At 40.8% G+C, this 27,357-nt stretch overlaps 3 protein-coding genes across 6 annotated transcripts; 1 reads left to right on the top strand and 2 right to left on the bottom strand.

Annotated features, from left to right (window-relative positions):
- Positions 1 to 678: 678 nt before the first annotated feature.
- hnrnpul1 (heterogeneous nuclear ribonucleoprotein U-like 1) lies at positions 679 to 12,236 on the bottom strand. Its single transcript, XM_067508553.1, has 16 exons — positions 12,085 to 12,236; positions 11,275 to 11,581; positions 10,491 to 10,748; positions 9,984 to 10,197; positions 9,774 to 9,847; positions 8,964 to 9,103; positions 8,564 to 8,663; positions 8,352 to 8,464; positions 7,951 to 8,217; positions 7,499 to 7,621; positions 7,272 to 7,400; positions 4,611 to 4,779; positions 3,559 to 3,822; positions 2,574 to 2,722; positions 2,246 to 2,479; positions 679 to 1,573 (listed from the first exon to the last, which is right to left on the bottom strand). Exons 2-16 carry the CDS (start codon positions 11,549 to 11,551, stop codon positions 1,457 to 1,459), a joined length of 2,628 nt encoding a protein of 875 aa, XP_067364654.1. The 5' UTR covers positions 11,552 to 11,581; positions 12,085 to 12,236; the 3' UTR covers positions 679 to 1,456.
- A 982-nt stretch (positions 12,237 to 13,218) lies between these two features.
- On the bottom strand, positions 13,219 to 14,525 carry opa3 (outer mitochondrial membrane lipid metabolism regulator OPA3). The gene is made up of 2 exons (XM_067508563.1): positions 14,361 to 14,525; positions 13,219 to 13,601 (listed from the first exon to the last, which is right to left on the bottom strand). Exons 1-2 carry the CDS (start codon positions 14,500 to 14,502, stop codon positions 13,273 to 13,275), a joined length of 471 nt encoding a protein of 156 aa, XP_067364664.1. The 5' UTR covers positions 14,503 to 14,525; the 3' UTR covers positions 13,219 to 13,272.
- Positions 14,526 to 15,249: 724 nt separating this feature from the next.
- ppp1r13l (protein phosphatase 1, regulatory subunit 13 like) lies at positions 15,250 to 27,186 on the top strand. 4 transcript variants are annotated; one of them, XM_067508558.1, is made up of 13 exons: positions 15,250 to 15,430; positions 20,337 to 20,399; positions 20,516 to 20,637; positions 20,943 to 21,522; positions 22,416 to 22,508; positions 22,612 to 22,700; positions 23,061 to 23,106; positions 23,203 to 23,433; positions 23,520 to 23,992; positions 24,231 to 24,368; positions 24,566 to 24,699; positions 24,877 to 25,043; positions 25,270 to 25,839. In XM_067508558.1, the coding sequence occupies exons 2-13, from the start codon at positions 20,363 to 20,365 to the stop codon at positions 25,545 to 25,547; spliced, it is 2,388 nt and encodes a 795-aa protein (XP_067364659.1). In that variant the 5' UTR covers positions 15,250 to 15,430; positions 20,337 to 20,362; the 3' UTR covers positions 25,548 to 25,839. The 4 variants fall into 4 exon arrangements, with proteins under 4 accessions (XP_067364659.1, XP_067364657.1, XP_067364655.1 ...); XM_067508556.1 differs by adding an exon at positions 19,984 to 20,102 and having other exon boundaries at positions 15,254 to 15,430; positions 23,061 to 23,433; positions 25,270 to 25,837; XM_067508557.1 differs by lacking the exon at positions 25,270 to 25,839 and adding exons at positions 25,850 to 26,043; positions 26,177 to 27,186 and having other exon boundaries at positions 15,257 to 15,430; positions 23,061 to 23,433.
- Positions 27,187 to 27,357: the final 171 nt, after the last annotated feature.

Genomic DNA, 27,357 nt, shown 5'->3' with positions numbered 1-27,357 from the left:
CACTAACCTCAACAAGATTCTGGTTACCTTTAAGTTTGGCAGCTAAAGTGTAGGAAAGCTCTGCTCATGAATATGGAAAGCAAGAATACAAAAGAACTTGTAATTGCTATGTGTTTTGATGATACATTTACCATTAGACAGCTTGTTTTACGGTTGTCTGTTTAATGTGGTTCTGTTAGGCCAGACAGAATATTTTCTATGTCACTAAAGCCCTTCATAGCAATACTGAATTTGATTGTCTTTTTGCATGTGATTAACTACCATTATTGGGCATTTCATCTAAATCTTTTTGATATTACATTTCAAAAAAAAAATATGTTGCTATGACTATAAATGCCCACTTGGTCGGTAGACAGTGTTGAGTTTGTGTCACCAAGCAGCCAGTACTAGCAACAGAAAATGTTTATTTCCTGCCCTGACAGCATTTTTGACTTTAATTTCAAAAAAAGTTCATTCAAGGTTCAGCAGGACTGCACTGGAACTAAAAACAAAACAAACAAAAAAAAAAATATATATATCCTAATTTGGAGGATGGGTAAACAATTATTTTTTTCCCCCCCTTTTGTCATTTGTCCAGTTTTAGTTTTGTTGATGAAGATAAATGCGCCAACAATTACGAATCATGCAGCATGTGTTGTGTTTGAACTGAGAGGGAAAAAAAGAAAGAACATCTAAAAGGAGTATGCAATTGCATTTATTATATAAAGACAAAATGACAGCTTGGGTAAATTGGTCATAATCAGACTTTCATTTTCAGGTAGAAAAAAAACGGGTTTGATAGAACAGGATTTAACTACGGGACTCAATGAACTGCAATCACAAGAAAAAGAAAAGAAACTACTCAACAAGAGTGGCAAAGTATTCTTCTCAATCAAAGACTGGATGAATGCTTAAATACTAATGTATGAACATCTATAAAAAAAAAAAAAAAAAAAAATAGTTTCATGTTTGAATTCTATTGGTGTAAATAAAATATGCTCACTTGAAAAATAAAGAGCAAGACAAAGGAGGGGGTCATGAAGGTAAAAGCATGCGTTTTTGTTCTTTGTTAAGCTTCTCAATACAAGCAAAATTACTCTGGCTTTGCTGTTTCATCCCCTGTCAATTTCTCACACGATGCATTGTAGAAATGTTACAATTACCTCATCAACCAGTAGAAAATGTCCACTTAAGTTATCCACATTTAATGCACAATGATTGATCATAACATGTTTGGATACCTATGATCTACCACCTCATGATCAATGCTTAGAGTAAGACTTTTCTTTTAAAAAAAAAAAAAAAGAGCCATCAATCTGTTTAGAGTTTATATGTACACTGATCGATGAGGAACAAAAGCTACGGTGTTAAACCAGACAGAGACAGTTATGGTTGGAAGCTTAATGTGGGACTGTACAAAATTGACTGCAGAGGTGTTTAGGACACAGGTGGATGTAGGTAGAAATGCAGTGTGAAGCTACTGTGAACCAGAAGATGAGCCTTGGCTACCCTGTCCAGGGTAGCTACCGTATTGGCTGTAGTACTGGTTCCACTGGTTTTGGTTCTGGTAGTACTGCTGCCACTGCTGAGCATACTGTAGGAGAGAAACAGAAAGCAAGTGAGAGCATGTTTACATTCTAGCTTTTGCCTCATCCTTTATCTTTTTTGCTCATCTCAACATAAGCGATCAGCATCAACGCCTGCAAACTTTCAAAATTTCAGGCCTGCTTCTTTGTGAAGCAACTGTGATAGCTGTGGTAAATTCTGTGGTCTCTGAAGACAGTGTTGTTCACATGCACTTAAAAAGCAGGTTACAGATGGCAGACTTTCCTAACTGTGATTTAAACAGGAAAGCTGGTTTCCGAAATCGGGTCAGAGGATTAAAGAAACAATGTATATGGGTAATTCGATATCTAATCATCGTTCTCCAAATGTGCATGTGTGTAGCAAAAGACTGCAGATAGGAACATGCAGCGGACTAAATAAGGAAGTAGTCATCAATGGGATGGTACCGCCTCATTTTTAATTCAAAGTTCACCTAAAGTTCGACAGAAGATTTAACTAACACAAAGTGCCTCTGGAGGTCTAAATAAGTCCCTTTCCCCTGCGGATTATTAAATTCAGCTCCTTGTTTTAATACTTAGGAACTATTCATAGTGTTGTACCTGGTGGTCCTAGTGACCAAGACTCCCTCTGAGTGATTGAGGTTGCGTTTTAAAATGTCTTAGAGGCAGGAACATGCAGTATTACTCTACTCTTCACCTACCTGCTGATATTGCTGGTTGTAGCTCTGGGGCTGCTGCTGCGGCTGCGGCTGCTGCTGCTGCGGCGGCGGCTGCTGCTGCTGCTGCTGTTGCTGAGGGCTGTACGTCTGTGCAGTGGAAGGCGTCTGGCTGTAGCTCTGGCTGTATCCTGGGTACTGACTGTAGCTGCCATAGTAATTCTGGTTGTAGTTGCCCTGGTTGTACCCACCCTGGTTGTACCCACCCTGGTTGTAGCTCTGGCGGTCAGAAGATTTTAATTAAGTTTTAGTTTATACTTCCATTTTATCTTCCTTTTTAAAATTTGTTATACACAGTCATTATTCCACATACCTGGTTATATCCTCCCTTGTTGTAAGGGACTGGACGATTGTAGCTTCCTCCTGACTGCTGGTTGCGGTTATAGCCACCACGTGCATCAGAGCCTCCATCACGGTAACTGTTGCCCCAGCGGCTCTGGTTATAGCCACCACGATTGTAGCCTGCCCACACACACACATAAGGAAACAAAAAAGAAAAGGAACGAAACTGTCAGAACTTATGGATGCATGCATCACAATAAGCAAATCCATCTATATTTGCCTGCTTGTTAAAGTGTAATATCTTGTTTTCTATTTCTACAAAAGCTGCAAACTTTGGGGGCGTGGAATTGTTTAAAGGCTTATTTAACCCTTGAACTGGGATTCTAACCGCGCAGTTGACCTTTTTTGCCGCTATTTTGCTGAAGTAAAAACTCTGAAAACCTATCTTTGGCTGTTTATCCTCATTCACCTCATTGAGTAGTGTATGTAACATCGATTACATCCACTGGGTGGCGATGCTGTGTTTTATTGTCTGAAAGCTGTTGAAAAGTCCGGAAGTTTACATGGAATACGTGTGAAAGTTGAGGTAAACAAAATCTTTTCATATATGATTCCTAGACACCGTAACAGGCAGTGAGAGACAATCACACAATAAAATACATATCTATGATTCGTCAGAAAACAGGGTCAACCGCTCGTTGAGCTTCCACTTTAAGGAGGCAGTTTAAACGGCCTCGCTCAAGATTAATTTCTCATTTTGTTTAAATTTTCTAACCACTGCTAGTCTCCAACCACTATAACATATATCAAAAATGTTGGCCTACTTGTGAACACATTTCACATATGAATCCTGATTCGTGCTTCTAAAATGTAATACTGAGGAAACATTAATTGCTTTTTTAATAATTATTGAATGTAACTGATTATAATTATCTAGTAACTTTCCCAACACTGCATGTTATAGCACATTAAGTACGTATCTACAGTGTATGAGGTTTACCAACTACTCCACTCACCTCCTCTGTATCCACTGCCGCCATCTCCACTGCGGTTCTGGTAGCCACCACGGGATCCATCACGGCTGTCATATCGCTGGAAGTTACCACCACCACGGCCACGGAAGCCACCTTGCCTATTGTCGAAACGTTTCTCGGGGGGTGGCGCAGCCCTGCGGCCGTCTTCATTGTACTGCTTCAACAGCTTTTCAGCCTCATCACGCTGCAGCTCAACGAACGTCACCGCCTCCAGGAAGTCGCAGGCCTCAGGGAGAGTAAAGTTGGCTTGAAGAGGGACAAGGGTGACCACAGGAGGAGACGAGAGAAACAGCCCATCCGGAAAGGGATGGATGGAGAGGCAGAGAGAGAAAGACAGGGGAAGGGGGTTGTAGTGAAGACCAGAGCAGCCACACCACCAGAAGACAAAGTGAAAAATAATTACTACCATATAGAGACAGGACATCCTAGAAAAACTAAGAGCAGATGAAAGCAGATGGCAGGGTAAAGGGGACAAACATGACCTCCAGGGAAACATGGAGGAAACATTTGTTTAAGCAGACACAGGAGTGGGAAAACACTTCAGTAGAGGTGGGGATGGGGACAAAAAGGACAACTAGAAAGTTGGTGAGAAGAGAAAACAGCCCTGCAAACCAAGGTCAGCTGATGTGATGCTGTTACAAATTAACTTCAAACAACTTGAGCATGTGACTGCTTGTTAGTTTGCCATTTGGAAAAGTCCTTTTCAAGGGAACCAATTGTGCAAAATAAACTTGGTTTGTACGTGACTTCAAGAAGGCCCAAGTCTCAGTTTGCAGTGCATCAGAAATCAGCTGAATGGCAAGTGGCAAATAGAGGGCAAAATAAGGAAGAATCACATTCATGTGGACTGTCTACAAAAATGTCCAGGTCTGATATCTGGCCAAAGGCTATGATGAGGGAAGGGGGTAGGGTACATCTTCCAACTTTGATTTTAAATACAACACATTAAAAAAAAAAAAAAAAAAAAAAAAAAAAAAAAAAAGTAAAAAGTAAAAAGTAGATCTTTTGTTTTGTTGTTTCCACAGCATTCCTACCTTTCATTTCTAAAACAGCATGATCGGGCACATCCTTCCCCTGCTCATTGGTTTGCTTTAATGTTCGTTCTTTTAAATCCTCGTCCGTGGGACAAATTACAATAGCCTTGCGTTGAAAACCTTCAAAAGGACGCATTTTTCGTCTCCTTGCTGATCCATATACATTTGTCTAGCAATGGTGACAAGAAAGAAGTAGAAGCTTGTTTGTTATTGTTTACTTGTAAAGGCTTTCCACTGGAAGGAAGCTGGAACCCTGCAATAATGAAGTGAGAGAGGTTTGGCTTGGATGTCAGTCTACGTTTTAACTCAGATACTAATGGCCTCTCATCACTCCACAGACTTACCTCAGTCTGTGCATCCCGGTACCAAGGGCCTGCTGATGAATTAGTTATGATCACAGAGGGACCCCACCATAACATAACCTGACTATACTTTACTATTTGTTTTTCATTTTTTGGTCCTTTCAGCTTATCCAGGTGAGTTCAGGGTCGCCACAGTGGATCATTTTTTCGCATGTTTATTTGACACCGTTTTTACGCGGGATACCCTTCCTGATGCAACCCTGCCCCAGCTCTACCGGGCTTGGGACCGGCGCTGCACGGTTAGCGATGGGCTTTTCAGGGGTTAAGTGTCTTGCCCAGGGACTCTTCGAAATGTGGCCGGGAAAATCCAACCCTATGGTCAGAAGGCGGCCAACTGGGACTAAATACCGACTATGGTTGTTATACCAACCACCAATGCTGTAATCACTGAATTCTACACGTACTAGCTGCCAATGGAAAAAATGCTGTCTCGGTCCCACGTCTAAAATCCTCATCTCTTATCTACACAACCGTATAAACGCAATGCTTCAGTAATAAAACATGCGTAATGTCACCAATGTTTCCAGGTGTCCTGCTGTAACTACACATTACAGTTAGTTGTTTTGCTTATTATCTAAGTAAGAAATATATAAATATATAGTAAAAATATATATCAACATATACTAGCAATAGCAATATATGGTAAATATACCAAAACTTAAGCTTCTAAAGAAACATTAAAAGCCCTGCATTGTTTTACAACAGATACTCCACTAGCTTACACAAACTAATTCAAATGCATAATATGTATTGAAACGTTTGCTTTTACAATTTGTATTGTGGATGTCATTTAACATTAATAAACCTAGTACACCATGTAAAATCTACCCATGATCACCTTATATTGAGGACAGACATGCAGGCAGTTCAAGCTTCACTTTAAGAATCAAAACTTTCCAGACATCTATGGGTAAATTAAGACCAGCTGCAATTCTAAACTGACCACTCACATGGCTACAGATCTATGACCACGCGCATCATAATAGTGCAAAGCATGATGCCGTGTATTAACATTTTTAACGAGCTGTTAACAGGAGCTTGACAATTTAACAACAAAGGGAAACTAAACAGGCACACAACTCGAAGCAACAGCTGAAATCCCACTGTTCACTTTAACCGGGGTTTCTACACTGACCCAAAAAATAATTAACACTACATTTTTTAGCATTTGGAGTTTGACATGTATATAAACAGAATATTTATACCAAAATTAATAGCTATTAAATACTTTTCTCTACAAGTAACGTGTTATTTTTAGTTCTGTGGGTGATGCAGGTAACAGTAGTTTTACTAATTTAGTTATTCGATTCGGTTTTAACAATAGTTTAGCTGAAGGTATTTTTTTTTTTAAGGTAACTTGTTTACCGTGTTTTACTCAAACTGTGTAACAAACTTAAAAAGAACTGCATTACGGGACCTTTGTTACACTGCCAATGTCGTACTAGATAATTGAATCACACAGCCAACATTAATTTACAACGTAAACATACTTCCAACAGTTGATGAGGTTCACCAGGAAAAAAAATAGTTATAGCTGTCCAGTTTGTGATGACTTGGTTATAGCTCAACCAATCATATGCACTAATTATCTACAACTCATGCTACATCAAAAGCCTCTTGCTGCACTAACGGGTCCCCCTTAGACTTACCGAGACTTACCTCATCTTCAAACGATCTCTAGTCCCATTCAAGACAACAGACAGGTATAACCTACCTGCACATACTCACAGTGTCCATGAAAAAGCCACAGTCCACCCTGAGACCCACCTACCTTTTCCACATTTGCTGAGCACAAGGATCTGAAAATCTAAAAAGTGTTAGTCATTACTTACCTTCAGGGTCAATTTATTAAAAAATACACTCAAAAGTTCCATGTATCTTACTTAAAATAGCTTTTAAAAAAGCTATCAACTCTGTCTTATTAGCAACAGAAGGTGTTTTTCTTACTCACCAGTCAGAGCTTACTTGTTTCTCAACATCTTTACATAGTCATGGTTTACTTGTACATTGTTGAAATTCACAAGACAAACAATACTGTATTGACAAGAAATAGCAAGTGCAAATATACTGAGGGATGAAAACACGAAATATTCTGTCACTTTTGAGAGCCATTAATTATTTTCCTTTACAATGCATGAAAAGCAAGTGACAAGAGGGTGATCAATGCTTCTCCTACTATATAATACACAGAGCCACCCTGAAAGATAAATAAATAGTACATTAGAGAGAGAGTGATCATCAGGGCACATTGACTGACTGTGGTGGTTATCAGAGGAGACTGTGGGTGGGAGGGCAGTACCTGATCCAAGATGTAGTTGCGTCTCTTGCGGGCAGCGATCTCGATCAGCCTGTTCAGACACTGGGTGGCCTGCTGTATCAGAAGATCCCAGCGCCCAGCGTAGTTTCTCTGGCGACGCAGACCCATCACCTGCAGAACAGGTTAAAAGACAAGTGATGAACCATTAACAAAGAAAAAAAAAAAAAAGTCAATTTGAGGATGTTTATTTTTGTTTGACAAAAACAAACCTTCATTTTGTCCATGATTGCATTTGTACCCAGGATGTTGTACTTCTTCTCAGGGTTACTTTCTGCATGCTTTATAGCCCAAGTAGTCTTTCCACAGGCAGGCAGGCCAACCATCATCAAAATCTGAAACAACATATATATACATATGCTTCACAAGTCCAGTTCCTATAATAATTCAATGGAAATCGGTCAGAATTGTATTTCATCTATTGAGATTAATGCATTACAAATATTTAGCAGGATCTATTTCAGCTAATATTTACTTTCCCGTCGGGAAAGAAATGTCCCATTACATTCACTATAATTAACAGCGTGAAGAATCTTTTTTTTTTCAAAAGGTCCAAAGGGGCAAAAATATTTTTTTTTATAGACACAGCTTTACCAAGTCAATATTAACTTACATCATTGTGGGCAAAAATCAAACAAACTGAAAAAAATGAATGCTACCCTACCTCACAATCAGATTTGCTGGCAGGTCCCTTTGTGCCTCTGACTTTGTCCTCCATGCCAAGATTGTGGATGAAGGTGTACCCTTCAGGCATGGGGAAATAAGGCTCTCTCTTCTGTCCAAAGTTGAACTCAACAGCACAGTTCTTCACTAGCACGTGTGGGAACAGGGCACGGCCTGCCAATTCCTCCTTGGTGGTCCGGAAAGCCACGCCTAACCACACTCCATTCTTGGAATAGGCCATCTCAACCTCATCGCCACTGTCAAAGTCCTGGAATTATAGTCCGGCAGAAGAGAGTTGGCAAAAGAAAAAACAAAATTATATAACTATATGTAATTCCACATTACTCTTTATTTGTTAAAAAAGAACATGAAAGACACTGATTTACTATTGTCGTTACTTACGATGTAACAGCCGATGACATCGCTTTCACCAAACCTCTCACCGAAGTCTGCAAACTTACAGTCACTAGATTTCTTTCCTGTTCCTCCATATCCAAAGGAAAAGGGCTCCTCACCTAAAACATATCAAAAGTGTGTTAGGTGATTTCTATATACGAACAAAGTTTAGTTACAGCAAAGATTTACTCAAGCCAAACACCAGTTGTTCTGCTCACCAAGCTGAGTGCTGCAGTGGTTAAGGGACCATCCAATTCTGACCACATGAGGATCAGGCTCACTACTGGGGAGGTGCTTCACAGGGATTTCTTCATTGAGCTGCAGAATTGGATACAAAGTGGGTAATGACACAAGCCTGCACCTACATAATTTTGTAGGGTGACAAGAGTAATTCCAAAGTCATTGTAAAGCTGCTCTATGTTGATTCCCACACACACTACACTGTCTTATGTTTAGGAGCCACTATAACATGTGTCAACGGGGCCAAACAAAACAGATCCTTAATCCTGCCAGAAACATCTGCAAGGCCATGTAAATGACTGTGTGTTAAACACGGATGCTTTTAGTTTAATTTCCTTTAGGAGCTAATAATTGAAATACGCATTCTGTGTATTTTACCTTCATCTCATAACACACACGGCCTTGGGTGACACCATGTGTAGCTCGTGCTCCAGCCCACAGGTAAGCAAAGCCTTCAATGGTCAATGGATAACCACTGTAGCGATCACGGGACACTTTAAAGTGAAGATCACAGTTGTCTAAATAAACAAACAAACAAAAAAAGCATAACAGGTTTGAATGTTTTTGGAAAGTCTGGTACAACACATACAGTTGGCTTGGGAGTAGTCAGAGGCAACTGGTAAAACTGGTTCAAATTAAGGAAAAGTACATCAATAGGAAAACAAACTTCATTTTGACCAAAATCTAAAATCTGTCAAACCAAAAAGTGAGAGAAACAGGTCAGAAAAATCCAAACAAACATAGACTTCACATTTGTTTTCAGTTAATTTACTAATATGAATTTAAAGTTCAACATAAACAAAAAAAACTTTTTTAATAGGTCATTAAATGTGTAATATTGCTGAAATCAAAGTGTATTCCTGTTAAATAATTGCAATTACAATATTGAAAAACAATATTATTATGATTTTTGCAATTATCAAGCAACATTTTAAATGCAAACTTTTTGAATGCAAATAAATAAACATTGATTTCTATGGAACAAAAGGCTGCAGGTGTTTGGAGCCTGTATCTAAAGAGTCATTTGAATTTATTTTGGCAATAAAATAAAAACTTTACCACTACATTACGACTGAACCGTGATCAAAAGAAGTCCAACAGCCTGGAAGGTAATTAATAATATGTTTGACTGCATTCATGCCAACTTATCTTTTTATGGGCAAAGATGTGATTTACTGTTTTACTTACATGTATCGACTGTAACAAGAGTGTCATCAATGCTCTCTTCCTCATCTTCAGCAGGCGGTTGTGGTGTACGGGATCTGTGCAACATCACAGAGTCTAAGGTTACTAGTTTCCAAAGCCTCTATTCCCTTAATTTGCTGTTAGTTTAAATACAGTCATTTTGATGGGTAACGTCATCTAGAAACCTAAAGGCACAATTTATGATGAGCATACCTCTTGTCCTCACGGTACTCATAGTAGCCATAGCCCCTGTTCTCCTCATATGGCCTTTTACGCCCATAGTGTCCTCCTCTATCGGACTCCGATTTGACTTGATCAACATGACCTGCACCATCTTGTCCTTGCTCTTGCTCCGTCGCTTGATTTTCCTGCTGTCTGTCGTCAATAGCCTCGGGCTCATCTTCCTTTTTGACCTCTGCTTTTACTTCTAATGTGATAAATAAAATAAGGGTGAGTGAAAGGTTTATAATTACAAATGTAATCAATAGGAATCTTAATTTGCGAAGTGGAGTTTTCTCTGTTTCAGATCTGTTTTGGGTTTTTTGTAGTCGCTGTTTCTTGGGTTAGTTTAGGTAGATTAAGAAGTGTAAGCGTACAGATGACATCATCAATGACATCACACAACTGCCTCTGAAGTGTTTGCCTTTGAAGTGTTTGCCTAACTAGTCTGTACAGCACGATTCATATTGCATGTTTAGCTGAGAAACTGATTTAAGTGACCTTGTTTGTTGTCAGTGTCCTCCTCTGGTTCAGACTTGGGCTTTTCCTCAGTCAGTTCTTCAGGTTTGTGTATATCAACATCTGCTGTGAAGTCAGGCATGCTCTGTTCCAAGTCTGACGTTGGTTGACTCTCAAAAGTCTCGCCTTCAGCCTCGTCTTCCTCGTAGTAACCCCCTGAATCTCTACCTTCATCTTCATCCTCCTCCGCGACGCCGCCTTCTCCATTTCCATCATCATTGCCATAGTCATCAGCTGCTTCTGCACACGAAACATACAAAAAAAATCAAAACATTTAGTCATTGCTCAAACTCATAACCAAACAAATAAATAAATAAATACAAATAAACGAATACAATTGTATACACATAAGCTTTTTCCTTAAACAAGGTGTCTCAGAACAAATGATAGGATGTGATAAAATTAAAAATGGTTATTAAAAAAAACTTTCTGATGAGTGGAACAAGAAAAACTTTGGAGTATATGGCTCAATTGTCTGTTAACGTGCGTATAAAGTGCATAAAGCCCTCAAAATCGAGCATGAAGTGCAGACTCCAACTGCCTTCATTTAATAGAATTTATAAAACATAAGTGTTAATACAGTGGACCTAAATACACATAGCACACATTTTAAAATATGCAGGTCCCATTTGGGAAGAAAAAAAATCTATTGATAGAAGAACCTGGTCACCTTGCATCAGTTAGGTTTTAATAACATGTTGCCAGCTGGGTCATATTAATCAATGTCTATTATGAGAAGAAATATGGATCTAAAGCTCGAGACTACCTTGTTGTTCTTGAGCATCCTCTCCATCATTTATTTCTTGCTTGTCTTGATAGTATTCGTCCTCCTCCTCCTCCTCGTCCTCCTGCTGCTGCTGCTGCTGCTCCTGCTCCTGCTGCTCCTGCTCCTCTTGCTCCGAGGCATCACCCTGAGCTTCAGCCTCCAGAGCGGCTTTCAGCCTCTCTACCAGGTCTGCTTTCAGGCCTCTGGTGTCCAGGCCGCGGCGCTGGAGCTCCTCTTTCAATTCGTTGACTTTGAGTTTCTTCACGTCCACACTCATTGTGTTTTAGTTGTATGGCGTCTCTGTTTGCTAGCAGAAAAACAACAATTAAAAGAAGAGGCGACATCTTGCAATGCTGAGTACAACTTCAAAACCGACGTTAACTCTACGTGTTGAGCGGCAGTGCGTCTCAGCCATACAGGCTACGTTAGCAGGTTAGCTAATTCCGATAGCAGCGCTGGACAGAAAGTGCACTATTATACCTTGCTCCACTGAATAAACAATGTACGTTATCCGCGCTTTATAACAACACTTACACGTGTAATAACTTGTACGAGAAAACCCTCGCCAAAATCTGCCGCGGCTGCCAAACGCTACTTGTTCGTACCACTAACGTTACGCGGCTAAAGCTAGTGACCGTTTAACGGAAGCTAACGTACCAAAACACGATGCAAAGCACGTAACTTCCAGAACATGCAAGCTGCACGGGTTAGTCTCTTTTAACATGCAACGCCAGAATCCAATGCATCGTTTGCGCTCTTTAGAATGTAGTTTTGACGGGAAATAAAATCGAAAATAAAGTTGAGGCCTACCTCCGATCACGCTAATTGCGCGGGTCAACCGTAGTAGAAGATGGAGGGAGTCGCTATTGCCCTCTAGCGTCGGCAAGCGGACCGAAATCTCAAACCGGATATTAACTTAGACCTGCCCACATACGCAACGATACACACTTTCGACCCGACGGTTTTAAGTAAAAGCAGTATTTTGTCTGCTGGACAACACGTTAGTTGGTATTGCTAGGTTCTTGAAAGAACGTGAGCGGAAATCTAACGTAGGTGCTTTGTAAAGTTATCGATGCAGTTGGAACACTCCGAAGCAGGAAGTGGAGTAGTGTTTACATTGACAGCACGCTGGGTAGTGTAGTGTTAAACGGACCCGCATGCACGCTTCACACAATCCGCAGATGTCTCATACGAAATCATGGACAATTTGGAAAAATAGCCACTCAAGTCTGAAGTGCCGAGGCATTTTGCATTGTCAGTTAAGGTTGTAATGTTTGGATTTGTGTGTAATGTGACGCAAACACCATTGTCAGATAGCATACCATTTTATTTTACATCATCCTTTTACAGTCATATAATCTATATGAACAAGCAAAGGAATTGACACCAAGTACAACGTGACATGTTCACAGAAACTGTCAAAGAATATTCATGTGACCTCATGTCTGTTAGTCAGTTGTCAGGTTTGGGTTTATGAAATGTTTCTTTATATTGAGTAGCATTATATAATCTGAAATATTATCATTTAGTGAATTGAAGTTGAAGTTGATCTATATAGATATTTATATCTATATAGATATCTATATAGATATAGACATATATCTATTATTTATATATATATATATATATATATATATATATATATATATATATATATATATATATATATATATATATATATATATAAAGGCTAATGACAATCACCAAAGTAAATTAATATGCTGCTGCAAATCTTGTGGTCTTATGGTCAACTCCTATTATGAACATGCAAAATTAGCCAAAGAATTTAACTATGAATATCATAGCAATTCCCCTTTACAACCAGTTGCTCAAAACTTGAGCTAATGATTACACCCAAATCCACAGTGCACCGTCCAACCAACATTATGGGTGGGGGACAGAGTGTGAAGCGGGGTTGTCATGTGCTCTACATACGGCAGTACAACATGGTGCACTCTTTCACACAGTGCCACAACATGTAACAAACAACTAGTTTAATCACTTTTTGGTGGGAGCAGGAAAGAACAGCAGCTGCCTGTTGATCTCTCTCAGCTGAGCATCGAGAGTCTCTGTGGTCAGTGTTAGTTCTGCTAGTTCAGTCTGTAGGCTTGCGATAGTCTGGTTCAGCTCCTCCTCTTTGCGGCGAGAGTTAAAAGCCTGCCTGCTGTACTCCAGCACCATACATCCCCCACCAACGAGAAAGATGACTGCCTCGCCAAGCAACTCTGCACCCAGCTCTGCGGCCGACTCCTCGTTCAGTGGCTTGATAGTGGCTCCTCGAAAGCCCATTATCCGCATCTTAGTTCTCATTTCAATCCAGTGGTAAACTGTGAGGACAAAATGTACACAATAAACAAACCCATGACAGATTGGTTTTCAATGTAACATTTGAGTCTTGCTCACATTTGCACAAATTCATCAGATTATTAAAGCCTTTAAACAACCACCATCAACCACCAACTGTTAATCTGCAAACGACACAACTGGTGCAGATCAACATACTAATAACAACATCCCAATAACTAAGCATTTATTTCTAAGCAAAGTATTTCAGTTAAGTTTGATCGTATCTTTCTATGCTCAATTAAAAGCAATTTTCTGAAAATCTACACGTTCTCAAAATTGATAGTAGTTATTAAGACGTAAATGAGAGTTCCAATCTTTTCTACACACACCGCCTGCCATTTTGTCATTGTTTTTGAAAGCATTCACAGAGACAAATGTCTAACGTGTACACACAACAGAGAATATAATTGATCAATATTCATCGGTTCAAAGTTGACAACTAATTTCTGGACAAGCCGTTAAGATTAAAAAATAAATAAATAAATCGCACACCCATCCTGTCCGGATGGTTTAAATAGCAACCCAAAGGTTTCATGCAGCTCAATGACAGACGAGATCCGCCCTCGTTCAACAAAAGTGGCTGCTATTGGTCGACCGGAAACATCCATGAAAACGATTGGTTAAGCGTTCTTGAAAGAGACAATCCCATTGGATGTTGTAACCTTCTAGCTTTATCCATCGTTCGGCTGTCTGACACTAAAACCCAACGGTCATTAGGAGCCGTTAATTCAGTTACTCACGCTGCGCCGGCGGCAGGCAGATGTAATTCTTAAAAAACTCGCTCCTCCGGGCTCCCGCTTTTATCCGGTTCGCCACGGGCTTGCTCAGCTGCCTCACTCCAAGGTAGAGGAGCTTAGCGATGGGGAAGGCACCGACAACCATCTTGGCGGAAACGCTTCACAAACGTGAGGCGGGGCACGTAAAGCGCACGTCACGACGTTAAATGATTGAGAGGTTAAAAATCCGCCCATGGGTGGAAATGCATTTTTTAACAGTCATTTTAATTCTTTAGAACTTTTGTAATGATATGGCTCTTGTAGTAACATATTCCCAAACTACAGTCCATTCTGGTGTAGAACAACATAGTTCCCCATAACCATAGAAAAAACAAGTGTGTGGTATAGGATACATATTTGTTTGTCAGATCTTCACTCAAGTAAAATGACTAAGTAGGTAAATGCTCTGGACTAGTAATTCATTAAGGAAAAATAAGGAACCCAGACCTTCACTTCTAATAATAACACAATGTTTATTGATTCATTATGTTTTTTAGGAATCTACATCTTGGAAAAAGTACTAGTAGCCAAAGCTGTCAAATACATGTAGTGGAGTTAAAGTGATATGAAATGTAAAATACTAAAGTAAAGTAACCTACAGTATCTCAGTGCTGCACTTCTGTAACATACTTGAGTAAATGTACATAGTAACTTACAATCTGCATTATGCAGTACACTATACATGATGTTTGATTACTATATGAAGTTTGATTATTTGGATGTTTGTTGATATTGTCATATGAAATGGAAACGTATCAACTAAAATAGGCGGTTCTATATCCTAGTTCACCTGCGCCAGCTGTGGCAAAACACCTGGTTCGGGTTACAGCAGATGAGAAAACCAAGGGGGCTGGACTGAGCCAAAATAACTCCACTCGGTACGTAGCTATGACTAAATGTCTGGAGCCGCTGCCACAAGAGAGAAACACAGACTGAGGATCTCGACTTCAGGAAGGCGAGAAACTTTTTTTTAACAGGACTCGTCATTTCTTTCGAGTTTTGGACTAAGGATAAAAAGGTCCCTTATTTTTGAGGTAAGATTGATTGATTGATTGATTGATTTCATTCGCCCCTTTAAACACGCTGTGCTCATCGCCCTGTGAAATGCGCTGCGCTGCGAGGCGTGGAGATCCAGGACGAAGTGCTCGTTTCTAAGGACCAGCGTGTCTGTGTTGGTCGGTCAGAGCCCCAGGGACAGATGTGGAAACGTCCACGTCTTTTCTCCAGTGTAATTCTCGCCATTGTTTTCCTCGTTCATTGTCAGGGGGTCTTGGCGTGCAAGGAGGAGCTTGTTCTCAAGCTAATGGAAATCAGATGTTACTACCCCTGCCCGGCATTTCCCGGAGTTTTACAGCCAGAGGGAACTTTTACGTGTGACCACCAGCTGTTGGTCCTGAGTAGAGTGACCTGCAGCCAGTAGCTTACACCAGCAATCACCGATAACTTAAAGCAACTTAATCCAAATGAGGAGTTGCCCTAATCAGAAATGTATGTTTTTGTGCTTGCAGGAGTGATATTATCCAGCTGAATAGTGTTTTTGTAGTATTTTAAGTTTGTAGATTATTTATATTATTACTGATGCAATAGAACTGTAGGTGTGGTAAACACAAAAATCCACAATGACATTTAAAGTTCCTTTTTTATATGCGCGGCTTGTAAATCCAAGCGAGAAACCTACATGCGTCTGTCATTTGCTGAACTCTCTATTAAATGGTTCTGCACAACTGGCCTCTAATTTGCAACTGAACAAAACCATCCAGGCAGGGCAGCTTGTGTTGCTGTGCGCTGTGTCCCAGTCGAAAACCAGCTGGGCTGCATTGTGCGACGCACTTGCTGTGACCTGTTGCCTAGCAAGTTGTTTAAAATGTCACTTCAAAACCTGCAATTAGACTTTTCTTCTAAGCGATAGAATCTATGCATGCACACACATGCACGCAGACCTCCTGGTAATGGCCCTGCTTTTGTGCACGTTGCATCTCAGCACGATACACTCTAAGGCATTAAATAGGCCGAGTAACTTGATAGAAATGTCTGTAATGTTGTGCTGCGGCGAGAGATTCCTGAGTGACATGAGGTGTAGAACAATTATCTTAGAAATATATTTTGGTACGCCCGTAGTTTATGTACTTTTAGTGTCTGCATAGACAGATCGTTCTTCTCAGCTTGAGAAGATCAGTAGATATGTGTAAGATTGTGTAAAACTGTTGTCATTGGCAGCAATAGTCATTCACGTGAATGGAATAGAATATGTGGATGTATGCCTGTGTGTGCATGTTGTCTATTTATCTAGGTAAAAAGGCCAAGTACTTCAGCTACTAACTAGGTCAGAGGCGTGGGTGTAGGCATTATAAAAAGCAATAGTTTGGGTGGAGTTGTTGGATCTGGCAAATCAGTTTGTGGTTTTAACTCGACAGTTAACATGGCCACTAAAGTCCGCGCAGCTTATTACCTTATGGCAGCTCGGTCACAGTCTCAGAATGAAGGATTTGTGGTGATCTCTCTCTTTATAAACATTTCTAGTAAAGCACATTTCTAGTAAAGCACTCTTCCTGTGTGAAATTATGAAAATCATAATTTCAGCAGGGGATCTCTTTCCTAGAGCTCTGTCACATAGATTTCTGGTGTTTTGCACAATAATGTTACATTTTACACAACTGAATTCCTCCCACCTGGATTTGCACAATAAGCCTTGGCCTTAATCTCCTGTCACAATTCAGAAATGTCAACAGACCAAACGATTCCCCTTCACATTATATAGCAGTGAGCCAGAGTAAATATTGCATTATAGTTGTCTTTAGTGTTGGACTCCTGACATTGAAATACTTTTATGTGACATCACACCAATGACTTTATGGATTTTTCAATTCAAGTTGTGTAAAAGCAATTAGAAGTCTGTGAAAAATAGATTTTTGGGAGGACAAATTTACATTTTTTGCTAGAACCTGAAACAATATGTCACTGCAGCCTTAAAATACAGCTGTGGGCATCAGAAGAAGGGTTACTGACCAGTGGGAGATAATGTTGTTTGTCTTGCCTGTATAATAATATATAGTCAAACTAGGATTTCATGACAAAGAAAAATCAATTGTGTAATCCAGTTGTACATAGTCTCAGCCTCTTTTTCTCTTTTTTTCATTTTTTTTTTTTGCCAGGAGTGAACAGAGACAAAGCCAGAGAGACCTGGTGGAAGGATATGAAGGAGGGACTTAGAATTGTGAAACAAGAGATGGGGGGAAATGATTGGATTCCTGGGTAGAGGTTAGGACATCCACAGAAACTAGAGAACCCGAGTCACTTATTGTTGGTAAGGTCCTTAAAAGGAAAGGGAAAGAGGGAGCGCTTGTACTCTTGGTCAGACACACCCTGTTATTCAGCAAAGCTAATGATTATTGTCCTTAATCCTTAAACCCTTATTCTGCCTCCCACAGAATCTCTCTGCTCTTCTGCGTTTCTGTTAGCAAAGTTTCTAAGTTGCGTACGTCCTATAAGTCCAGTATGCAGATGTAGCGAGTAGTTTGTTTGTTTTTTTGTTTTTTGTTTTTAAAGTACGACTTAATGTTTTCATCTTGTGGCCTTCATCTTTGTCTAACCACTTAAGAGAGCTAATTGGTGTATGTTAAATTGCTAGAACCAGCTGCCATTGTGATCTAAGCCGTGGAAAGGAACTGGGAAGAAAATGAATATGTGGTTTTCTCAGAAGCGTCCTTTGAGAAAGCAACCAAATTGTAGCAACAGGTCAGCAAGCCTGGATAGCTGGACCGCTGCAGAGGCCACAAGCTGTCGGCCCACTTCAAATTTGCACAAGATTTATGTTTACGTGCTTAAAGCTGAATGCGCCCTCTTACAGCATGTCATTTTATCGCCGTGCCCTCTGCTGCAAGTACACTCAGCTGTAATTGTTACCTCACTTAGCTACAGTGCCTCCAAAAGAATAGGAACACTGATTTATTTGTATTTGTTGTACACTGAAGACCCTCGGGTTTAAAGTCAAAAGAGCAATATGTGGCTTTTAACCCCAAATATTTATATCTAAATATAATAAACACAGGAGATTAGAGTCAATAGTGTAAAGTTAAATGAGTAAATAAAAGTTCATATTTGCTTGCATGTCCCTTCTTTGCAGTGACTTCATGGTCACTTAGAGCTATTTATTGTTTGAACATCAATCTCACAGGACATACCTGTGTAACAAGAAACACCCTTTAGTTGCTTGTTGCAGTATTTTTGCTCACTTTGGGTTAATTCAATCATAAATGCATTACTGGATTACTTTGTTCCAATGAACATTTATTTACAGTACGTTTATCTTTCAGTTTTTTTACCACGTGTCGAGTTATCTTTAATTTATGTGCACAATGCTAAAGTCTGCCGATTAGGAAAAACAAACCAAGGAAGACAACCTTCAAATTAAAGACTGTCCAAAAAAAAAAAAAAAATCACATGATACTGTGGAATTTAACAGGGAGGAGAGAAATGAGGTGAAGTAGTTGCAGAAGTGGAGAGTTCAGTGAGTGACTGACCTGACCTTGTGACTCATTGTGCACTAACTTCTTTTTTTTGTGAGCTGCTGCTGACAGAGATAAGCAGGCCAAGTTGAGTGTGTTGTGAATGCCTCACTGGGAGAGGCAGTGAGGAATGTGAGCCTGTTACCGGCCCTGGCTGAAAGCAACAGGTCCCTGTTTGTCCATGTCAAACACAGGAAGAAAGACTGACTTCACTTTCTAGCTCTGTAAACATCCTTGCATGAAAACAATGGCCAGTTTGTATCTACTGTAAATGGGAGCCTTCTGTGTTTGGACAGCTCACTGTACTTGTAAAAACCTAGAGTCTTATATATCTTATAAATTCAAGTCTGGAATTACTTTATTACCCCCAACATAATCCTATTTACTGTCTAGTTGAGGAAACATATTAGGTTCAGAACAAGATAGTATTTATTTAATCTATTTTACAGATTCACTGGCACATTTAAGAATCTCATAAACTAAAGGTTATTTATATTAGTAAGGTTTTGTATTACTTTTGTATTTAAAGAGAATTATGGAATCAAATACTGTATTTGATAATTATAACAAAGATGCTAATTGCACCTCATTAGAACCTTTATACCTTTACAATGGAAAACTAATCAAGGTGTTGAATTTTAACTAATTATAATGACACTGACAACAAGTAGAAGGTGACAACCTATTGCCAGAAAACCCATTTTTTGTTGTCCCTCACAGAACATGTTTTTATGCAGATATTTACAATAATTATTAGCGATTTATTTTTTGTATTTTTTTTGTATTAGTGCATTAGATAAATTGTTTTCGCTCCCAGTCTGTAATTGACCTGTTGGCAAACACGGCTGTCTGGAGTATTAGCATAATCTCTCATCCACTTGACAAACTGTTTTCAGCACCTGTCTGTCTGAAACTGGCTTCAAAACAGACCAGTCTTACGTGATGTTAGCTGGAATATAATGTGGTTAAGTCAGCGTGCAGGTGGGGCAGCTACCAAACAGGCATCAAAGGGATTTGATGTCACTTTGTTTTTTCCAGATAATCACTGGAGCCTGATTACAAGTGTTTTTTTTTTTGTTCAGGGTGAGGAACGGGTGGCTTGTTCAGACATATGAGTTCGTCAGGTTCGTTGGTCACAGATAGTTGCATTTCTGAGTCCATGAGGAGGTGAGAGAGCAGGGAGGCTGCAGCAGGAGAAAGGGTAGGACTTAATACTACTTAGCACTTCTCCAGTCACAGCAGTGAGGGGAGACCAGAGGGTCAGAGAGCGGAGCCTGCTCATACAGATCCTTGGGCTTTGTTGTACCTGTCATCACTGGCAGGAGTGTGCAAATTCCTATAAACTGTGTGTACTGCATGTCCATTTGCAAGACTGTAAACTCATGCGTAGAGAAGGTGATTTTTCTAAAACCTGTGCTGGTTTTACTTTTTTCAGGAGCAGACCACTGCTACCTCACAGCCATGAGTTCTCAGACAAGCTTTGGGAGCAGCATGCTGTGTAAGTTTCCACAAACCCCTGACTTATTTTATTTGGCTCACAGTGTATTTGTTCACCTAAGACTAATACTCTGTGCTAATGGTCTGTGGTACGTATGTGGTCTACTGTCTATTCAGTCCAGACCATAAACGATGACCTGAATGCATCGCTGGCCACAGCGGACGAGTTATCCAGAGAGTTTAACTCCCTGTTCAAGGAGGTCTCCCCCAACATCAAAAATACACAATCTGGATCTAAGGTACACATACACAAGCGCACTCACACACACTTGTTTTCTGCTTTTAGCTGTCAGTCTGCAACAGTGTGTTCAGTCCTGCAGCAGCTCCTATTCTTACCTACTAGCATCTGTTTTTTTTTTTTTTAAAGAGGACACTTCCTTTTTCCTTCTTTGTCAAAAACTAAACTGTGTTTCTGGGCTTTGTATGTTGATAGGCAGTTAAATGTATAGTTTACATAAACATGGTTGTGTTGTTAAATTGACACAGAGCTCACGTTTTAATTATTCCTTATAGTATTGAATAGTTTTATAATATTTTCTCGCAGACTAGTACTCTAATTACCAGAGAGACACAGAGGCCTCAGTCTCCTGGACTGTCCACTACCTCCATCACTACAAGGGAGCCAAGAGGCAGCAGTAATGGCACCTCCCTCTTTACGTCTTCCTCTCAGAGCTCAACGTCGCTTCGTTCCTTGGACTCTGCCAGCTCCAGCAATAAAAATGCACCGTCTTCCCCCATGTTCCCCACAAGCCCAATCTCATCCGCCACGATCCGCAAGGAGGCACACTCTCCACTTCCTAGATCTGGATCTGACAGCTACTCATACAGCCAACAAAGCCCCAGACAGTCACCTCACACCCCAAGGCGTAATTCACCTTCTCGCTACGACAGGAGCCCACAAGCCTCAGGCAATTACGTGGAAAGAAGTCCTTCGCCAAGCACCACAGCTGTTTCTTTCGACCAGCCACTTCGTTCTTCTTCCCACCTCTCCTCGCCCAAGCTGCTGAGCCCTTATGAAAGTCAAATGGGCCGCAGGTCACCTCGGCCAGACAGAAGCCCCTCTACTATGCCTTTCAATTATCCAGTGTCCAACACACTTCCTCGTTTTGGTTTAAAACAACCTGGTAAGTGGCTATAATTATCCAGCAATAGATCATGGGGCAAATAAACCATAAATTAAACATAATCATTTGATTAGCATGAGATTAAATTAAGTATTCTCCCATTGTAGTCTTGTTGTCATAAGGTGGGACACTATTTCTAACGCTGGCAAACTTCATACTGTATAAAATAAACATTCATAGTAATCTGAATGATGTTTCGTGAGGAATTGGTCATTTTGGATACAAAAACAGTCTAATCATAGGGCGGGTGTTTCAGTTACAGATGTCATTCCACTGCTGCGAAGCTGGTATTAATCACTCATCATGATAAAAATGCATCATTTTATTCCAGAAGTCTCCCCGAGGCCGTGCTCAGTAATGCTGACTCATATTCAGTGTTGACTTTATTTGATTTGGTGCTAAATCACAGCTTGTAGTGCTAAGGATGGCATTTTAAATATGGCATGTGAACACAGCAGATGCAGTTATCAGTGCTGTCAGGCACTGAAGTGTTTTCATACCTATTTTCTATTTATACACCTGGTTTCGCTAGAGGCCTGTGAACGTTGAGCAAGCTGCCTTGTGGTGCGATGAAAGGAAAAAAGAGAGAAAGGTGTCTATATAATAGCATTCAGCAGTAGTCACGCTAGTTTGTCACAAATTGCAACAAAAACTTTTTAAATACACTTCAGCCTACAACTTTAAAAGTTCTTTGTGTTGTCCTGATGTACACTAAGAAGAGTTTAATTACTCTGAACATATTATCACAGAGCAACTCTACCAATAAGAATAGTGTCATTCAGTTCTGTTTACACTTACATTTGTATTTTCTCCCTCTTTTGCTCTGTTGTGAGGTTATTTTGCTTTTCTTTTTATTTACCATCTGTGTCAATTCTCCTCCGCTTCACTGTCAGATGAGGGTGTGCAGCGGCAAAAGACCTCCAGCAAGTGGAATGAGACAGATCTGGACATGTCCTTTGAAAGGAAACCTCACCACACCTATGACAGTTGGTTTATCTCTGATACTTCCTGTTGTACTTTTACTAACTTTTGGCATGAGTTGTGGATTTGGTTTTGGACTACAGATAAATTAATACTTTCCCGTTGCAGAGACAGAGTGGCTGCGGCCGTTTGTGCCAAATAGCAACTGGAGAGAATCCAACCTCGATGGCCCTCCTCCAGCCCCAAGTCCCAAAAAGGTGGGTGGTGTTAACAGAGAGGTATTCAAGTAGGTACTGTAACAGACCTGTTTGCCTTTGTGTTACCCAATCTTGTAATTAAAAGTAATCCGCACTAAATGCTAAGAAACACGTGCTGTAGTTCTTGAGAAGCCACAGATCTACACCCAGTGGGAGTTACCGCATGTCATCTAACATTTCAACCATGTCCATTTCGTGTAGCAAAAATGCTTCTTGTTCTCTGTTCCACCAATTTGGTGTTGACCCCGTTTTCCTGCCAGTGGTTTATAATGGGTTGCGTATTTGCTAATTAAAGTAACAAGCAGCTCCACGTTGTATCTAATGGAGCAAGAATTGATTAATTTTATTTCTCCTTTTCAGGATCCTCGCTCTCAGTCTCTCCAGTTTTCCCAAGGCTCGCTTCCCCGTAATACACGTATATCAGTACCTCCAGATATTTCCTCCCCAGACCCCTCCCCTTACTACCCTCAACCCATCATTTCTCGAAAATCTATTCCTCCAGCTTCGACTCAGACCCGTCAACACAGGCCAATCCCTCTCTCTGTCATCATGCGCCTCCAAAACCCTCAGTGGGGAGCAATGTCAACTTGCCCCCCAAGAGTCCTGGGAGGAGAAGGGGACATAGCATCTTACCAGACAGCTGTACCCATTCCGAGGGAATTCTTTTCCCAACCTGTACCACAACCTCAGCAACAACCACCTGAACTAAGACAGCCAGTTATATACAGTGATGGTAAAACACATTCAACATCTGCACACACACACATACACACACTGCGTGTGATCTTTGTTTAATCATTGTGCTTTCTATCTTTGCAGCGCTGATCCCTGGGGATGTAGATGCAGAGTTGGAGCGTCTGGACCATGTTGGAAACATACCTGTGATACCTGAGAATACCAACATCCCAGAGGGTAGCAGAGAGCTCGAGGAGGTCGAGCCACCTGCTTCTCGGCCCCTGAGCCCAACCAGGCTGCAGCCAGTGGTGGCCCCTGAGGCTCAGACCCAGCAGATTCCTGACAGGGAAGAGCTGCTCCGCATCCGCGCAGAAATCCCCCGGGCTCTGAAGAGACGTGGCTCCATGGACCAGTCAATACCCCTGAAAAACGCCGCACAGTACCAGCCGAACCAGTACAAAACTCTCATTGACAAGCTTTTTCGCAGGAAGGAACGTCGCCAGAAGGGGGAGCAAGATGTTGAGACCAGCAGCTCCTCAGATGGAGAAGAGCCTGCAATGCCTCCTCCCCCTCTACCTACACCTCAGACATCCTCACTGATTCCCACTGACTTCAGAGTAAGAAATTCTCTGACAGCAGCTAATGATGTCATAATAATAACCACTAATGCAATGTAAAGATGCTCTAGATTAAAAATGTAAGAAAGATAGTTGATGCAGAGAAACTTTGTTCTGTGCATTCAAGCATTTGTGAATTTTTGTGTTCCTTTTTTATTCACAATTTTTACAGTGTGCCAACTTTTTTGGAATCGGGTTTGTACTTTATATTTGAAACCGTGTCGTTTTGTCACTTCAGAGCTACCATTCCATCCTGAGACGGTCCAAGCGGGAGCGCAAAGGTTCTGGGAACCGAGCTCGGCTCAGCCCGCTCATCCTGCTACTGGATGGGGCATTGGTGGGAGAGCTGGAGACAGTGCAGAGAGCTGTCCAGGAGGTGTGTGTGTGTGTGTGTGTGTGTGTCTAGATACTAATCTACAGCGACTGATGATCTATGTGTAAAATGCATTGCACAAATAATTACTTAAAGTAAACAGAAGTGTGTGTGTGTGTGTATGTGTGTAAGGTAATCATTGGTTTAGGTGATGAATCCACCTTAGGGACTTTATTTATTTATTTATTTTTTTGGGACAGATGAATGACCCTAGCCAAGCAAATGATGAAGGCATCACTGCCCTTCATAATGCAATCTGTGGAGGCCATTACGATGTGGTGGACTTCCTTGTTCGCAGTGGCGCCAATGTCAGCGCCCCAGACAGCCACGGCTGGTAAATGTGTTTCCTATTCTTTTGTACTTACTGTGTGTCCAATTTCACCTTGACCATTGTGAAGGTTTAACATGATCCAACACGATCCAACACACAATGATACTAAGGATCAAATTACATATTCGCGATGTATTTAATTGCCCCTGTTTTTTTGTGGATTCTTGTCTTTCCTCACAGGACTCCACTGCATTGTGCTGCCTCTTGCAATGACCGCGCTCTGTGTGAGTTCTTGGTGAGGAATGGAGCAGCTGTCATGGCCATCACAGAGAGTGACGGCGCTACCGCCTCCCAGAAGTGTGATCCTTACGCCGTTGGGTTTGAGGAGTGTGAGAGCTTTCTGAGGGGTGAGGCGACTACACCCAAGCACCATCATACACACACACACCCTATGACACTGTGCCATTAACTGCTGAAAGTAAATCGGAATAGAATGAATCATAGGATGACACCATTCGGCAGTTGCTTCATCAGTCCCACTAATGTGTTATTAAATTTTACTTGCTAAAGCTCACTCCTTCATATTTTATGTATAAATATAAAAAATATGACCATCTTCCCCCATTGCTGCAGAGAACTTCAGTTCTGATAGTGTGACCACTGGGACCTCGTCACCTCATTGGCCAAGGTCCTTCTTGTTCGGTAACTCTGTTTGGCCTGGCTGGCAACTCAGACGACCTTTGAAATCTTTGCCTCACCACAAGTGTGTAGTAATGTCCAGTCAATTCAGTTTGATCCAGGTCGACTTCAGTCAAGTTCGAGACTCCTCACAAGAACAATTTAAGCGAACAGAGCACACTTCTCCAAACTTTTTGACCACCAGGGGCAAAGGTTATAAGTACTTATGTTAATGAGTGTGGTAGTAACAAACACTCTCATCCACAGTTACCTAAAGGGTTCAAATAGGTATTGGCTGTCTAAGAAAAGCACACATATACAGAACACATTGTCATGGCACCATTAAAAACGTATGCAATTTTTGCACTTGAACATTTTGGACAGGGAAACTCCTCAAACCAAAATGTAGTGACATAAAAAAATTGTAATTCTAAACTGACATTATAACCTGTAACACTGCTAGTTTCTCTGCCCACCGATCGTGATTACCAGTGTTCGGGGACACAGGAATATGTTGTTTGCTTTCTACTTCCAGGCGTGGAGGAAGCCATGGGGGTTGAGAACAGTGGGGTGCTCTATGCTCTGTGGAGCTACCCAGCTCAGGCAGCTGACGAGCTCAGCTTCAAAGAGGGAGATATGGTCACCATCCTGCAGAAGCCTGAAGGGATGGACTGGTGGTGGGCCTCACTCTGTGGCAGGGAGGGATTTGTTCCAAACAACTACTTTGGCGTAAGATACTGATTCTTAATAAAGCCTCAACAATTTAATCCCCACTTCTGATCTTCGTACCGATATGAAAACAAATGCAGGCTTGCAGGCTTTGTCATGTTTTTGGTTTGTTGATTTTGTTTTTTTTCTTCAGCTTTTCCCAAAGGTTCGACCAAAGTCTCTCTGCTGAGTGGCCTCTCAGTGATCAACCGTGCTCCAACTGCTGGAGTGGACTGTGTCAGAAAGCCTGTTTGCTTCAGCTTCACTTTACTGTTTTGAAAAGACTGTGTGTGATTAGAAATAGACTGTTATGCTGCAGAGCATGAGAAGATGAGTTTTTGATCTGTCAGTTATGAACACTTGAAGGAGAAGTCTCAGTATTCATTTGCGGTGTTACTGCCAAGGATACGAATCTTTAAAGAAGACACTATTTGTAGCTTCTCTGCACTGTGATAAACCTGTCCAGCTACGCCTGTATGTTCTAGGCAGAACTTCACATTTCCAATTGGTTGGCTGGCAGTCGTCTCATCAGGAAGTCATTGTGGGTGTATGCCTAGAAAACACCCATGGTTGCTCAGTTTAGAGCGGGGTGACTTCAATCAGAGCAAAAATCAACCTACTCATTACTGGAACAAAGTTGTCCGCTGCTAGATAAAAGTCCACCCTTTTGTGAAATAAAGTGGTCGGGAGTTGAGATGAATCTTATTCTATTTTTAAAAGCATTATTGTACAATATTGAATATAGTTTCTCGAATGTTAGTGGTGTGTCCATGGGAAATACTGTGTGATGCTGCTCTTCTGTGTGCAGCCACAATCCTGACTTTCCTCACCAGATAGGATGTTTGTAGAGTAATGTTTAATATTATCCTACTTGTGTTGCTGCAGACTTAACTTAGTATTTTTCAGTCACAGTCAGTGACTGTGGGTTTAGTGCTTAGGGCTTCCGTTATATTTTATGCCGTCTGTATAAATTAATTTTGCCGATAAGAGTGTGTTTTCCACGACAACGACACTGGTCATGTAGTGGTAGAGTGAGTATTTGGTCATGTGTTTGTTTTCTGTGTAAGTCTTGATGCTAGGGCCTGATTTACACTTAATGTGTAACGTTTTCCAACCCAGCAAACAGCTCTTGCAATATGAAATAAAAAAAATTTAAAAAATGAATCGTTTATTTTGAAAATGCATTCAAAACATTTGTTATGCTCATGTGTTTCTGGGTTTTTTAAAAAAAAAAGAAAAAAAAAGTGAAATGTCATTTAGTGACCAGCAGGCGACAGTGTACAATCAAGTAAAAATTCAGCGACAATGCAGACTTCACATCTGACAGCATGACCT

Source organism: Channa argus, chromosome 6 (assembly GCF_033026475.1).
Source record: "Channa argus isolate prfri chromosome 6, Channa argus male v1.0, whole genome shotgun sequence".
NCBI lineage: Eukaryota > Metazoa > Chordata > Actinopteri > Anabantiformes > Channidae > Channa > Channa argus.
This window is presented reverse-complemented; position numbering and strand designations above follow the sequence as displayed.

Bases quoted from the DNA above. Each gene is read 5' to 3' on its own strand.
- hnrnpul1 (XM_067508553.1), bottom strand. From the start codon at position 11,551: ATGAGTGTGGACGTGAAGAAACTCAAAGTCAACGAATTGAAAGAGGAG. The intron at 10,198-10,490 runs GTCACTTAAATC...TTATCACATTAG, and splicing joins GGACACTGACAACAAACAAG to AAGTAAAAGCAGAGGTCAAA. The intron at 8,218-8,351 runs GTAAGTAACGAC...CTATAATTCCAG, and splicing joins ATGTCATCGGCTGTTACATC to GACTTTGACAGTGGCGATGA.
- opa3 (XM_067508563.1), bottom strand. From the start codon at position 14,502: ATGGTTGTCGGTGCCTTCCCCATCGCTAAGCTCCTCTACCTTGGAGTG. The intron at 13,602-14,360 runs GTGAGTAACTGA...TTGTCCTCACAG, and splicing joins CTGCCTGCCGCCGGCGCAGC to TTTACCACTGGATTGAAATG.
- ppp1r13l (XM_067508554.1), top strand. From the start codon at position 20,363: ATGAGTTCTCAGACAAGCTTTGGGAGCAGCATGCTGT. The intron at 20,638-20,942 runs GTACACATACAC...ATTTTCTCGCAG, and splicing joins ATACACAATCTGGATCTAAG to ACTAGTACTCTAATTACCAG. The intron at 21,523-22,415 runs GTAAGTGGCTAT...CTTCACTGTCAG, and splicing joins TTTTGGTTTAAAACAACCTG to ATGAGGGTGTGCAGCGGCAA.